General features: G+C 32.1%; 1 protein-coding gene and 1 long non-coding RNA gene across 2 annotated transcripts; both read left to right on the plus strand.

Moving 5' to 3' along the window:
- The first annotated feature begins 219 nt into the window (after positions 1–219).
- Positions 220–1,569, plus strand: LOC116344502. Its single transcript, XM_031773088.1, has 4 exons — positions 220–527; positions 598–767; positions 838–1,112; positions 1,366–1,569. The coding sequence occupies exons 1-4, from the start codon at positions 302–304 to the stop codon at positions 1,454–1,456; spliced, it is 762 nt and encodes a 253-aa protein (XP_031628948.1). The 5' UTR covers positions 220–301; the 3' UTR covers positions 1,457–1,569.
- A 1,751-nt stretch (positions 1,570–3,320) lies between these two features.
- Positions 3,321–4,833, plus strand: LOC116348626. Its single transcript, XR_004201843.1, has 3 exons — positions 3,321–3,462; positions 3,911–4,255; positions 4,374–4,833. It is a non-coding gene; the product is annotated as an uncharacterized LOC116348626 (long non-coding RNA).
- The last annotated feature ends 12,097 nt before the right edge of the window (positions 4,834–16,930 follow it).

A 16,930-nucleotide genomic window follows, 5' to 3' on the forward strand; every position in this document is an offset into this window, starting at 1 on the left:
GAAATCTATCATTTAAAAGAAAATTAGAAGAAAAAAAAAAGAAATATTGAGACCACAATTGTTCAAATTCTGGTGGAATTTGCTTGAATGACTTGTTGTTTTTCGACTTGAAAATATAAGAAAACAATTCACACGTGTACAAATACATAATTGAACAAATATCTACGTTTAAAAAAATAGAACTATGTATTAATTATCGCCTATAAAAAGTAAATTTGAATGGAAATTCATTAGTTAGCTTTGCCTATTCACTTGAATTAATAAAAAAAAATTAAACAGCGAAATAAAGAACGTAATAATAATGTTGAATCGAAAATGTATAATTTTGGTACTAGTTGGAGTACTTTTTTCGGAAATGAGCAAGGCCGAATGGAAACGTCCAACGAAAATAGGAAAAGAGTGGCTTAAATCGCACGACACCAATGTTAAATATTCAATCAAAGATATCCCACCGAATGATTATAAAATGGCAGCAGAGTTAATGGCCAAATCTTATATGACCGGAGAACCTCTGTATTCCATGTTTCGTATGTATACATTTGGTGTCTTTCTTTACTAATTTGTTACAATATTATTTAATAATTTAAAATTCGATAGATGTTGCGTCCGATCCAAATAGCGTAAAATTTCTTGAAAAACAATTGCTGGCCATCCTGAAGCAGAAGATATCTATTGCAGCCTATGAATTGGGAACAAATAAGATGATTGGCTTGAATTTACTTTATGTAGTTCAACAAAATGATGCACCAACTGATGCAACAAAACATGTAACTGTTGTTTGCAAGTAAATTCCAAGAAAATCGATGATTTAATTGTGAATTTTTTATTTCCGTTTAGATAAAGAGCGGAAATCTTAAAAAGACTCAAGAAGTACTTGGCTTGGTGGAACCTACTGATGTGTTTGGTATATTGGGGGCCAATAAATACTTGAAATGCTCTGGAATGTGGGTGGACTCCGACTATTTTGGCAATAAAATTGGCGACAATCTTATCTTGAGCAGAAAAGATATGTTCACCGAATATCAGTTAACCGTCACCACAGGCATTTATTCAACAACCTTTTCGAATCAATTCGCCGATGCATTGAACTTTTACACACACAAATCAATACCGTAATTATAAAATTTAACGTAAAACTATTGGAGTCACTAAGAAATATTGAAACAATCGTTAACAATTTTGTTGTTTCATCTGGATATCGTTTCATATTTCATAGAGATCGACTTCTTTTATTTGAAAATATATTTAAACCTTTTGAATAAAAGATAGGAGAGTAGATTTTCTCCTATCGCCATATTCAATAGACATAATATCTTTTACTTTATTTTAACCATTCAAATTCAAAAAAATTTGTTTTACTTTTAGGTATGACTCAATCATAGGAACTTATACGGAATTGCAAGGTATTAACGGCACGGTATTGACTTTCAAGTCAAATAATTTTCAAAATGCATGAATACATTTCTAAATGCATGAAATGAATGCAACCACAACAAATGTTGAATGATAAAAAGAATATCCAACTTTAATGTCGATTCAATTAAAATATAAAAAAAATCGAACGAAAAAGTATTGTTTTTATTATATTATAATTCATTTGCGGAGTAATTTTGACGGTGGCGGGACTGTGCGGAGTTTGGCGGAGATGACATACAAACTCTGTGTGTACGAGGGTAACAGCACTTCTATGTGTATCATTCTTACGCAGATGATTATTAATTTAGCTGTGTGTACGGCTACTAAGATTTTCGATTGGACAAAATAAATCTATGAACAGCAAAGAATGCTGTTGCACTCGTACACACAGCATTTGCATGCTATCTCCGCCGAACTCCGCACAGTCCCGTCATCGACAAAATTACTCCGCAAATGAGTTATATGGGTATACTTTGAAAAAATACTTTGTGCGAAAAGGTCATATTTGTACACAGTAGTATATGCATCACAACAAAGAAAAAGTTTTTGGTGGATAGTCACTGTATGTTTCTCACTTAGTCAGTTTCCTCGTGTCTGTATGCAAATCCGAATGATGCACTTTCTCTGAATATTTAAGCGGCATAAAGAAATGCGTCATAAAAAGCAACGTCACGCCACATTCATCTTTTATGTGAAATATTGTTGGCCATTAGCAAGAATAGTTAAAAGCGCACGCACATATTTTCTTTTTCATTCTCGTTCGTTGTTCGTGTCATATCGTCATTTCCACAGATTCCAATGTAGTTATTGTAATTCATAATTTGAATATAACTACAGTTTATTCATCCATTTAAATGTTGTGATATTAAATGACAAACAACGGAAATGGAATTCATATTCCAGTCACAGCATAAGCCAATTCGACTATTTATTATTACGATAAACAATGGCTGAAGTTAGCTTCCGAATTTAGTTCATATTCATGTTGTATTGTTGCTTTTTTTAAATCTATTTTTGTCTCTGCTTTTCTCTTTAGCTTGGCCTCTCCAACAACAAATCAATATAATCCGTTCACATTCCACATATACATTTCATGTACACCATCCGATTTAAACGGAAAACCTGTTATTGCAAGGACTTAATCTAGTCGAGCCAATTTTCGCCTCTCATTCGCAACACACTGAATTGCTGTACAATTTATGTGTGGGTCACATAATTGACTCTTGATTCAAGTCCAGCCCCAAAAACTATGTAAAACTATTCACCAGGAAAATTGTGCGTGAATAATCACATGGGATGGAAGAGAGAAAGAGAGTGTTTAAAGTATTTGTATTTTACATCCTGAATTAATTATTTCATTTTGATAAATTAAATTTCCAAGCCTAAACGCAAACATTTCCGTGCACTACATTTATTTAGATGAAAAGTATATTCAATTTATGAGTTCATCTCGTAACATGCGAAATATTAATGGAATTTAAACGAGATTTATCTTTTGGAAGTAGAAAACAACAGCATATATATATTATGTTACCTTTTGATACCTCTTTTTCCGGTTTTCATCGTTGTGGTTTTATTATATTCAACGAGAAACGGTTTTTTTTTCTATTTTAGTTACGATTTTGTTGCATGTATGCATTGTTTTGATTTAGACTATGGCCTCAATAACGCCATCTTCACAAATTCATATTAATTATTGTGAAAATGTGTCATTTACATTTTTCATACTAAGCCGATCAGCTTAGTTTTTCAAAACCAGCATACAAAAAACCAAAAATTATGATTACAGTGATGGGACTATTGCAATGGAGGTCATCTCAATCGTAAGTAATGCACACATTATTTTCAATGATATTTCTCTCGTGTTGGACATAAAACAAATATTATTGACAGAAACCAGTTTCAAAATAGAACAAAACAACACTCAAGCGAAATAAAACTGAAAGCCATAAAATCTGAAAATTTAAATGCAGCGCATTATCATGATGATGAGTTGTGCTAACAAATAACATGCTTCATCAACCACACAACATATTGCAGATGGATGTAAGTATGCCACTTCAAGATATTGTTACCATTCCAAACCTTTCACAAGAAAAAACGGAAAAATTGGGTATGTGCATAAGTGTATACATAATTTAATCATGTGAACTAGTTTTAAGTCGAAAAGTTTCAATCGCTTTGTATATTCTTCTGACCATTTGGCTGAATTGAAAATTTTGCGTATTTTAATGAAGTCTTATTTATTATTGTTTAAACACCAACAACTGGATAGATTCCAATGTATCCAATGTATCCAAAGCTTTGAAACAACGACAAAACTTCATTAAATACGAACAAGTGTCCATTTCACACTCATAATTTTACACACACAAAACTCTGTGTACTTAGATTTTGTGCTTATTATTCTATCTAATTAATTTTATGGAATTTTTGGCGGACATTTTTTAAAATTGTTTCTTTAAACATTTCTTATCGTATCACTTTGATCTAGTTTTAGATTTACACAAAATGAATTTTTATTGCCCCAATCGAAGTTGAAGATTTTCAAATGACACCTCACAAAAATGTGTACGCCAAAGATTTTAGGAGATGGTAACAACAAAAATCCAGAAAAAAGTCCATCTCTATAAAAATCGAAGGTTAAAAAAGGCAATCAGCTCTTAAAATTGCTCAGAAGGTCCGTTCTCAGATTTATCCAAAGAGGGGTAATGGAGACACTCGGAAGCTGGAATTTATGAAGCTGATCCCTACACATTCTCCCATCCTCTCGGGTTTAAATTACCGCAAAACTAGCACCCCTATTGACGTCAAAAAGTTTATATTCTATAAAAATGAAGTAAGTATTCAGAATAATAACCATCATTATCCTTAAAAACAAGCATTTTCTGTGTGTATCTCTCACATACACACAAATATAAATATCAGATTTTTTTTCACCCACTTGTTTCACTCAGATTCCGTTGCAGTTTTTTATGCATACCCAATTTGCTGGTTATATTCTTGTCTTCATTGAAACCGAATAACAATCAACAACCATCCCAATGTAGTATTACAGTTGAATGCATTTATGCAAGATGCTGCGTGTGTGTGGTGTGGAAACCAAAATATAAAACCAAATGGCATGATGAACATAAAATAATAAATGCGACGATTTACCTCTCCATACTGAATACAATGAATATGCAACTACATAACATGTGTGTGTGTGAGGTGTGTGAAGTTTTTTCCTCGACATTCGAATATTTAAATGGGACCTTCACATAAAAATCGTTCGTAAATAGTTCATTGCGTTCCTTTAAGGAAAAAAATAGTTCGTTTTTGGGGGCCGAGATAATTTTTGTACTAAAAACCATTTTTGTAAAATTTCCGCAAATAATAAAATTTTCAAAAAATTCTTTCACCAAAAAATCGTTCGTAAATAGTTCGTTCCGAATCGAGGAGAATATTTGCACTTTTTTTTAATTTTTGCAATTTTTTTTCAAAATCAAAATTTTTGATTTTGAATTTTCGAGCTCGAAAGAGATATGAAAAAAATTCTTTCACCAAAAAATCGTTCGTAAATAGTTCGTTCCATATCATATGATTTTATGGGATATTTTTTATTTTTTTTTTCGAAAACTTGAACATTTTGATTTTTCCCAAAAAATCGAAAAAATGAATTAAATTCAATAAAATAAAACTGTCAAAAAATAGTTCACAATTAGTTCGTTCCATACATATAATTTTCTCACTTCTAACGTTTTTATTTAATTTTAAATGAACTCATATATTACATAGAACCTTCACATTCCTACAAAAAACTTGTAAAAATACATAAATTATAAAAGTTATATATAATTGTGACGAACTATTTACGAACTATTTTTCTGCATCATTTATTTATATTTTATTTAAAAAAAAAATTTAGTACAAATTCTTCATATAAAGATTTTTCGAAAAAATTACAAATAATTTATCGAAAGCTATATATATTTCAAACGAACTATTTTTCTGCATCATTCGTTTTATATTTTATTGAAAAAAATTTTTAGTACAAAATCTTTCTATGCAATTTTTTTGAAAAAAATACAAATAATTCATTCAATTTTATATATATTTAAAACGAACTATTTCCGAACTATTTTTCTTTGTTATAGAAAGAGAGAAAGAGCCAAACGTATATATGCCTCAATTTAGTGTTTGCTGATGTAGTTTTGTATGTATACAGCCCATTCAAATACACCGGCTACGTTTCACATGCTATGTTTCTTTTCAGTACTTGATTTAGTACTTTTTCGGTATTTCATTATAATTTATTTCTGACATTATTTCGAAAAATTGATCAGTAATGGCACTTCAAAATACCTTAAGTAAGTGGTGATTTATTTCAGTATATTAACGTGTATTTCACATATATTTTTGTTCATGAAATTTAGAAAGAAAAAGAGTTGTTTTTAACATATTTACCAATTTTTGTTCATAAATACTCTTTCAATACTTTGTATTCTCTTTTCAGTATTTTTTCTATTTGTTCAGTATTTGAAAGAGTATTGAAAGAGTATTTATGAACAAAAATTGGTAAATATGTTAAAAACAACTCTTTTTCTTTCTAAATTTCATGAACAAAAATATATGTGAAATACACGTTAATATACTGAAATAAATCACCACTTACTTAAGGTATTTTGAAGTGCCATTACTGATCAATTTTTCGAAATAATGTCAGAAATAAATTATAATGAAATACCGAAAAAGTACTAAATCAAGTACTGAAAAGAAACATAGCATGTGAAACGTAGCCGGTGTATTTGAATGGGCTGTATACATACAAAACTACATCAGCAAACACTAAATTGAGGCATATATACGTTTGGCTCTTTCTCTCTTTCTATAACAAAGAAAAATAGTTCGGAAATAGTTCGTTTTAAATATATATAAAATTGAATGAATTATTTGTATTTTTTTCAAAAAAATTGCATAGAAAGATTTTGTACTAAAAATTTTTTTCAATAAAATATAAAACGAATGATGCAGAAAAATAGTTCGAAAATAGTTCGTTTGAAATATATATAGCTTTCGATAAATTATTTGTAATTTTTTCGAAAAATCTTTATATGAAGAATTTGTACTAAATTTTTTTTTTAAATAAAATATAAATAAATGATGCAGAAAAATAGTTCGTAAATAGTTCGTCACAATTATATATAACTTTTATAATTTATGTATTTTTACAAGTTTTTTGTAGGAATGTGAAGGTTCTATGTAATATATGAGTTCATTTAAAATTAAATAAAAACGTTAGAAGTGAGAAAATTATATGTATGGAACGAACTAATTGTGAACTATTTTTTGACAGTTTTATTTTATTGAATTTAATTCATTTTTTCGATTTTTTGGGAAAAATCAAAATGTTCAAGTTTTCGAAAAAAAAAATAAAAAATATCCCATAAAATCATATGATATGGAACGAACTATTTACGAACGATTTTTTGGTGAAAGAATTTTTTTCATATCTCTTTCGAGCTCGAAAATTCAAAATCAAAAATTTTGATTTTGAAAAAAAATTGCAAAAATTAAAAAAAAGTGCAAATATTCTCCTCGATTCGGAACGAACTATTTACGAACGATTTTTTGGTGAAAGAATTTTTTGAAAATTTTATTATTTGCGGAAATTTTACAAAAATGGTTTTTAGTACAAAAATTATCTCGGCCCCCAAAAACGAACTATTTTTTTCCTTAAAGGAACGCAATGAACTATTTACGAACGATTTTTATGTGAAGGTCCCATTTAAATATTCGAATGTCGAGGAAAAAACTTCACACACCTGTGTGTGTGTGTGAATGAGAGAGAGAGTGTGTATCTACATCTCTATACAAGATTTGAATTGTAAAATTTTGAATGGTATATTCCAAGTTCAGGTATTTTGTAGCTGCAACTACTTTGAATTATGTTATAATAAATAATAAATTGTTTCAAAATGTTTGCAGTTCGTTCACATTTTTGGCGAAAATGTTCTTTTGTTTGGGGGAGAGAGAGAGAAAGGTAAGCTTTTGAATTGCGTATTGTTAATTTTCGGTATTTGTTCAAGCAAATAACAAAATAACGTTCTCTTTTCCTCCTCCTCCTCTCTCTCTCTCTCTCTCTCTCTCTCTCTTTCACCCATACATAACTGGCAAATGTTGTTCTTGTCAACGCCTGTGCAACGTATACATTTCGAATGAAAACATGCAAACAATTGATCGTTATAATTCCACTCAAATATCTGATTTTGTTACCGTACATCGAATGAATTTATACAGGCTTGATAAAACAAACGCAGAGCCATTTGAAACTATATGGAAATGGCTGTAGTTTTAACAACTCTTTCTCTTACGTGCTCCCTCTTCTATGTTTGGCAACTTCGTTTAGTTTTCTAATGGCAAAATAAACGATATATGGACATTGGATCTAGATTATACGAGTATTTACCGTGTCACAAATTCTACCTGATCGTTATGCTTTGTTATACATATTTCGTTCGAATTTTATCGAGAGGTTACCATAAATGTTCATGCGGAACATTTTTCGAAACTAATAAAAGTGTTGACGCACAATCGACCAAGTATACGACGATAATGGTAATGACGACAATTTTTACAAATACTGTAAATACCAGAACAGCCAACAGCACAAATTATTTTGACTAAACAAAAAAACTTATGAAAATACAACGAACGCAAAAAAATGAATCACTAAACAACACAAATGTTCACATTCAACTTTTATTGCGGCATTGAATGCGGTAAAGTTACAAGGGGCAAACGAGTCATGCGTATGTAGAGAAAGGTCTCGAAATACTTTTTGGTCACGACTTATAACTTCAACCTCGAAACATTTTCTCAAATATAACAATCTATATATTGTTAGCCCATCATCATAATGCATCATATTAAATGGCCAAGTAAATCCGAACAGCTGATGGTTTTCGATGCCAAGAAAGAATTATGAAAATAAAAACTCAAACACCGATGGGCAGAAATTGTCCATTTCACATACGCATGGCAAACGACAAGTGGTAACATTCTTACTCCTTTCAATGAATGAATACGGGCGATAAAGAAATATACTATAGTTGCAAAAACATGCTCAAATCTAATGCGAGGTCGTAAAAAGTGGACAAAGACGAATAGAATTAACAACCAAATTTAAGCTCAAAGTACAGGAGTTACCTTGTAACCTGATTTGGATGTCGATCTTTTTTTTTCGTTTCTCTGTCAGTGTTTCATCTCCTCCATCCACCCACCATATTCTCTCCTTGTCTCGATACGTATATATCTTGCGTTGTGGCCCATTTATCGTGCGCTTTTACCGTGTTTGTTTTACATAAATTTTATCGCTTATTACTTAAAAGTAGATAAATGTCCCATAATAATGGTTTTTGAATGTGCAATAAACCTATTTCAAAACGATGAAAGGTGTCTCCCTTCGCCACTCTCTATCAATATTATACACACTTACCATCCATTCGGAGCTCCCACCGAGATGGATACAGAGAATGAGTGAGAAAGATGGAATGTGAGATGATGGCAGATAGAAAATGACGACGACAAGAAAATACGAGAAAACATATGCCATTCAACGGGAGGAAGCGATAGCGACAGACGTTGGTTTAAAATTTATAACGAAATGTGTTTTCGGTTATAATTTAATGCGTGTAAGTACATATATTGTCAGCTGCTTTGGGTCGTTTTGCTATCTATCTTCGATGCAGAAAAGCCCCCAACACGTTTGTCCGTTCGTTGGTTGATGTGTATGTGCGATGTGCGTGTATGTGTGTGAGTGTATGTTGTTGATCATTTGTGGAATCGCTCTGGCGGTGACGATATAAAAAAGGTCGCCTTTCGTCTGTAATAACTGCCTTAATGGATCTTCAAAATGTGAATGTGTGTAATATCGCAGACACAATACTTACTTACTTTACAATAATAACAATATACATTAGCCCACACAGCCATTGCAATTCATGGCAATGCAATTTTATTATGTGACTTAAATCATGGTATATGCAAACGGTGTGAAGAGCTGACACTGTCTATAAGTTGCCATCAATAAAAAAAATATATTTTACATTTTTTCTTGTGTTTATTTGTGCGGTATATACGCGCCAAATGCCATTTATCGATGTGCATTTATGCTGAACCATGGCCCATATCATCAGATGCCAACAAACACACATTACATTTTAAGTTACTTTGATCGAATGTTAATTAAGAGTATTCTTTAAAATTAACTTTTCAATGATGGAAACTTCCAACGAGCACTGAAATGTAAAACTCAATTTTCGATTTTAAATGTGCCGATGCACACATACACAAACACGTACTTTAAATAATGAAATAAAGCTCGTATGCGTAAAACCAAATGCAAACAATGTGTGATATGGGGTCATTGTAAATGCATCAAAAACTTGAACATTTTTCAGAGAAACCGGAACAAAATATCAATTGCAAATTTCATATAAATGAAAATTACATCAAAATGTAGACTCGCTTTTTTATATATATATGTGAATCTATATGAATATAAGCAATGCAAAATATCTATAATATTCCCTCATTTTATGATGCAAAACGCCATCATCATGTTTCGTACCGCTTTCGATATTTGTACACTACAAATATAAATTTGATCGCAAATTCATTTGCCATGCAGAATGCCAATATATCAGAGTATCCTGATTTGCTGCTGCTCAGCATATAGCTGAGAGCTGAGAAATGCTGAGCTCGTGCGGCTAACGCATACGAAACGGATGCACGATACATATTCCCCTTTCGCTTCGTATGTGCTGCCGTTGACGCTATGCTATAACGTACGTATGCGTTAGACGTACACTTTCAGAATATATGAAAGACTGAGAGCAAAAACAGCACGTCGCATCTCATCTCTTGCTTTCACTTACGTAAGCAAAATAACGAGAGATGCGACGTGATGTTTTTCTCGCAGCTTCTCATATGTCGGTCGCAACACAATTTCAAACTCAGCTGGTTACTAAGTTTTGAGTTTTGAATTGAACGTCCAATCAACTGTTTATAACCGTTTAAACGGGGAGAATGCAGGTGTGCGTGCCATCCGTTTCGTATGCGTTAGCCGCACGAGTTCAGCATTTCTCAGCTCTCAGCTATATGCTGAGCAGCAGCAAATCAAGATGCTCTGCAATATATTGGCGTTATATATATAAATATATTGGCAAAAGGCAAACGAAAAAGATTGAACAACCAGCACATGTGATTTATTTCATTTGATTCGGTTTTTCGAAAGTGGAACGCAATTGTTCTTCTCTCTCTCTCTCTCTCTCTCTCTCTCTCTCTCTCTCTCGCTTTTATTTTGTTTCATTGTTGCAAAACCGAAATTGATACATCAGATTTATTGCAGCCTGCAACACGCATGAAAAACAAAACAACAAACGGTCACAATCGATGCGGGGTCTACACAGAGATCGAGGAGAAAATCGAGAGATGAACAAAAAAAACTGAACGTGTTCAGTGTAACATTAGAGCAAATTTAAATACATTTTCTTGGTAAATATTTTGTGGTAGTCTGTATCGCACTTTTCTACTGATTTTTCGGTGTAAAAATAAAGCAAAGTTAAAAATGTGGCTCTTTTTTTTTCAAACAATTTTTTTTTCATTCACTCAATTTCTGGAATTTTGAAGTAAAAAGATGTCTGTGTGTGTTTTTTAAGATCCAACAATCAATATTATTTGTGTGCTTTCAATCATTGAATCAGATACAATACTCGTAACGTCAAGAAGTTTGTCAGAATTTTTTTTTGTATGAACATGTTGCTGTGAGGTCATCTATATTCTAACCGATTCAATTTACTGTGGAATTATCCACCAAATAAGATGGAAACAAAACAATCGCTTCGTCTCCAAATTGGTATGCGAAACGAAAAAAAAAATTATGCAATCAAACACAAATATTATTGTGTGATTCAAGGATATACAAGTGCAGCCGTGGATAGTGCATATAACGTATGCGGAAAACAGCATGCATGTAAACACTATTTTGACGGGGGCAACACAAATAACGGTACGACGAAGAAACATATATGAGCACCAGGGCAATTGAAGCCATTGGAAACCAAAATGAGATTTACAAACAATAAAACTACAAAACACACCATATACAACGGCACAAAATATGACGTACGTGAATGTGAAGCAAAATACGGAGATAGATTGAATGCTTGAAGGAAAAATATCATGGAAAATGTTAGTTTTGCCCCGATTTTCTCGGGGATGTAAATCGATTTCGTGGCACGGCCATCTAAATATTTACATGTATACACGATCGATTCCCGTTTGCCGTAGACAAGAAATTATATGCACTGATTTTCTGCACTTAATATCCTTTCAAAATAGATACGAATCGGAGGCTTTGCTGAACACATATACTCTGTGTGTGTGCGCGCGCTCGCCTTCCATAACCGCACAAATGAAAGAAGTGATGAAAATTGAAGCGAAAGAGAGACAAAAAAGCAACAACAACAACAACATAGCAATGAAGAAAAAAAGGCGCTCATATACACACAAACATAACAAGCCAAAGCAGCGCCTGAAGTTTTATTGGATGTTTGCCACAAAAATAGATATAATTTTATCCTGGTTTTGGTTTGATACAATTCACAGTCTCTTTCCTCTTCTCTCTCTCTCTCTCTCTCTCGTTCTCGGCACGAGTGCATTGCATTGCATCGCATCGCTTCTGTGTCGTATTTCCTTTGCTTTGCCACTTTTGCTATGATTATTGCAACAATTTTTTTTAATAAATAGGATATCTCCATATGCTCCAGGCTGAGACTGAGTGCTGAAAGAAACAGTGCCACTGCTTTATGATGAAGAAAATAAGCGAACACACCACATCTGCATGACATCTCATATACATATTAAGCCTGAAATGTCAACGAATTAGGAGCACGGGTGAGCACACAGAAATTCGACAAACGAACGAATCAGCAAATTTCAGCATAATATCAAAGGCAATATTAAAAGTGACATTTTTCACAAAAATTGCATGGCACGCTGATAAAAGCTTCTTTTTTTAAGAAGATAATAAAAAATACCATTGATGCACAGCAATAACATCATATTCAATACGATTGTTTGAATTCCAATTTTTTCATTAGTTTGTTCTTTGAAAAATATTGCGTATAATTACCGATTCATTTTTGTGTTTAATGGAAAAATTTGTTTGCAATATAAACGTGGTTGTGATTTTTATTGAATTAAAAAAAAAGCTCATGTATGGAGATTCTCCATTGGGAAAATTGTTTAAGTCGGAGCAACTGTTTTACAGTTAAGTGTATTGAGTTTTCTTGTTTTTGTAATTGTTGTTCATATGCTTTTGAATCTGCATATTTCGTTTGTTGTGGGTTTTCTTTTGATTGTACGTGTAGTGTAGAGTTTGTTCATTGCTCAATTTATCATATATATTATTTTTTTAAGTGAACGGTGCAGAAAAGCGGAATGACACATATTCAAGTACGGGAATATAATAACGATATCAAGTTTTTTGAATCACAGACATAAGAACTGCTGCTACCTATCAGAGTCTCAATGAAATTATTGGTGGCACTATATTTCTAAAAAAAAAAAGAAAAAAAACTTGAAAGAAGAATAGAATTTGTAGAAAAATGCTTAAAAAAAAGAAATGCTCAAAGAGTAATTCGTTTGAGAATTTTCAGCGAAAAAAGAGATATAGAGAAAAATAAGAGGGAAAGCAAAAGCAACGAACATTTTAAATGACATTTCTGGCGGAGAGAAGAGAGAAAAATATATATATATATGCAGAAACAACTGAAATTTGCTGTTCCGTTTCAGCATCAAACAAAGCATGAAAATAAGCATGATTGCAAACATTGAACAGTAATCGCATTTTAATATAACGAGACATTCAAGAGAAAAATAGATCGTTTTGAATGGTACAATATTGAATGCAAGCGGTGTTGCATTGAAAACAAATAAACTTAAAATGACAACAATGTGAATCGACGAGCGAATGATTGTCAATTTCAACTAAACTTCAATGCACTGAGAAGCAGCCGTAGTTTAAGAAAGATCAAGACACAGCATATTTGCAAATTGCTGATGGAATGCATGAAAAAATATTAATGCACACAAAGTCAGCGAATTTCTTTAAAATTGATGACCCAAATGCGAATTTAAACAAAAATGATGATAAAATAGCTGCGTTGAACTACCATTTGTAATCCAAGAAATTTCATGAGTTTTGTGGGAGACGTAGCCAAGTGATTGCCCGAAATGTCTCTATGGTCTCTGGCACTTTCAACCCTTTTTACTATTGTTGTTGTAAATAAAAAGTTAAAAGTAAATTTCGACTAATAATTTACCATTGAAATGCTGCTGAATCTAAACTGTATCCGTTGATATCGTAGTTTTTAGTATGCCATGATCTTTATGGTGGCAACATATCCCATATTCGTAAGTCTTCTTCAGTATTTGTGCATGTTTGCAATGGGGAAATTTGCGGATAACCTTAAAACACAAAAACCTCAGTACAATTGAAACTTTTTAATTGCTTTTCGATTGCATCGTTCTGCGCAAAATTATGTACAATGCTTATATGATTTTTGAATGGTTGCAGTGTACCTAACACAAGCAATTAGAATCAGTTTGAAAACGGCATGCGGAAACCATAAAATCGTATTCAACATTTACGAATAATTTTATGAAATATAAATCTGACTTCTTTGGCATTTGAACCACATTTTGTTGCAAATAAAACGAGAGAAAAAAATGGCGATAGATAACGATTTCACATCTGAAAAATATTTCATTTTAAATTGAACTATGAAACTAAATATGAATGTTCAAGAAAGAGTGAGAGACACATTTTGTTGATGTGCAACATGTTCATATAAAAATATGTAGATTATTTTTTTGAATAAAACCAACACCTTCTTTCTCGATCATTCATGCATAGAGTATTTATTATAAGTATCAACAGTTTTGGAATAAAATTACTCACATTTCACTCTTTGTGTAATAACTTAATTTGAAAACTATATTATAATCATTTCTTCCATTTGCAATGTATTTTTGCGGAAATTCTTTAGAATTATCATTTCATTTGAAGTAATCCCATAATTTTTGCCAGACACACTTCTATTGTTTTCACTCTATTTCAGCAACTTTCATTCGGCTGGCTGAAAATATCTCATGGTCAATATAATGTGTGTTTTTGCCATTTTTAGGATAAAAGAAAATTAAATTTTGGGATTAAAGATCTTAAAACTAGGGAAATTCGACGTTTAATTTGGAAAATTCGTACTATTTGGTACATTTCAATTTTGTGGCATGTATTGAGTGAGAGCGAAATCAGCAACTGTGTCAGTAGACATCCCAAATACTGAAAGATTTATTTACTTTCCTCAGCTCCATATAACGTCTGGCCATTTTATTGACTCTATATGTGAAAGTGAATATTTAATGTTTAAAATACTAAGTACACTCATCGATGAAGTATGCCTCTCAAAGTTAATTTCAATGTGCTACACATTCTCTTTTATTGACCGATATTGTTCAATCTACTATATAATAAATGCAATCAAATTAAATTTCATTATTTTGTAGCTATCGTATTGCACGAATTCTGCGGAATATCATTTAAATTTCTAGTTTGTTGCCGATACACAACACATATACAACACACATAGTGGCACATTTATTGTGTAAAAGAAAATGAGAGAGTTGAAAACCGTAAAAAATTTCCAACTATTACTGATACATTCCTCTTCTCTTCGCTTTGTTGCAATTCAACTTTATGTTCGCAGTGAATTGGATTGAAGTTTTCGTTTAACTGTTGAAAAAACATTGGCCACATTGAACCATATAACACAAAAGCACAGCGCAGATCGTTGCCGATGCAACAAAACAATCGACGTAAGCTGAGTATGAGTACCAATGATTTCATTTGGTCTTTATAGACGATGAGATAAAAACAAAGACAAGAAGAAGAACAGAGAAAGAACGAAACAAATATTGGTTTCATTTCATGCCATTTTGGTTATTGTCAATTTTTTGATGCAGGTGAAAACTTTAAATTTCCAAAAAAAAACATCATCTAAAATTAAACAATGTGAAAGAAAAATGTTTCTTGCCAGCTCAAGCTTATTTATTCAACAGAGATTTTTTTTTGCTTTTTTTGTTTATTCTTTTGAACGAATTTTTGTTGTACGTACAAAATCCAAAGCTCTCATTCAGTTATGCCATTTGTTAGCCTCAATATTCCACCACATTTTCTCTACTCGTTATACTTTAGATTCATTGATATATTCATGCATTTATTGCATTGAACAAAACAAAAAGAAAATAGGCAACATCACCATCACCACCAGCAGTATCGATGTATGTGTGTGTATTGTAGAAACTATTGCTAATGTTTGAGGGTAACAAAACATGAGTTATGATGGCACCAGCATTTAGAGCTTATTTTTAGGTATTATTTATTACGGTGGCAACCTTGAAAAATTGTTGAATGTTGACTTACGCTCTTAACACAAAATAGTCACAAGAGAATTTTCTCTCGATATTGTTGGCAACACGCGAACGGTTCTCTTTTGCATGACCGATGCGAATCGTTATGGTAAAGTCGATTCGTTTTCCATGGGATATACACTAAAAACCATGTACATAATACACAGTTCAACCATATCATATACCATCAATATCCGAGCATTAACAATAGCAGCTACCAGCAACGGTAGCCGTGGAATGGACCATGGGACGAATCAGTTATGCGAAAATGTAAACGATTGCCATTTTGTTGTGATAAATTGTGAGCGCAATTTTTTCACAGCCACCTCCCCCCCTTTTTCTCTACGGGATTATCGTATTTTGATCGAAGTGAAAAGAACAAAAGCCAACATTATCCAGTGTTTTTTTTGTTGGTATTCTTTGAAGGTGTAAAAATAATGAATGAAACTAAAAATAAAAAAGATAATGTCAGGAGAAGTGGCGAAAAAATGGAACGCAATCGAAGTAAAAATCACCAGAGTGTGATGCACACAAAACTTTCACATGCATCTAATGCATGTCATTTATTCCAAATTGAGTTGCACATTTCATTTTGCAAACGCATGCACCACATATTCACTTTTACACACAAGAACATTTTCATTTGTCAGGTCGATATTTTACCATTTCTCTATATTGATTGTGGTGAATTATCGATGAATCAACATTATTTCCACTGAAAGAAGATATTCTCATTTTCACTTCTGGAGATGATATCGAATCGATTGTAGAAAATAATAAAATTTATATATATAAATAAAAATTGGCTCCGATCAAACTGTATTCTGATTTTAAATTATTAAATTCAAATTCGGATATGATCAACGCAAAAATAATAAGTAAACAGTAGATACTATCAACTAGATAGAGATGGAATTAGCTCATGGGAAAATCCATAAACTAAATCCCAAATATGATCGACATCAATGTACTTCATAAACAACATCTCCCCGAATGA

The sequence above is a fragment of the Contarinia nasturtii genome, unplaced genomic scaffold (assembly GCF_009176525.2).
Source record: "Contarinia nasturtii isolate CC-2019 unplaced genomic scaffold, AAFC_CNas_1.1 Cnas_scaffold_129, whole genome shotgun sequence".
Lineage (NCBI taxonomy): Eukaryota > Metazoa > Arthropoda > Insecta > Diptera > Cecidomyiidae > Contarinia > Contarinia nasturtii.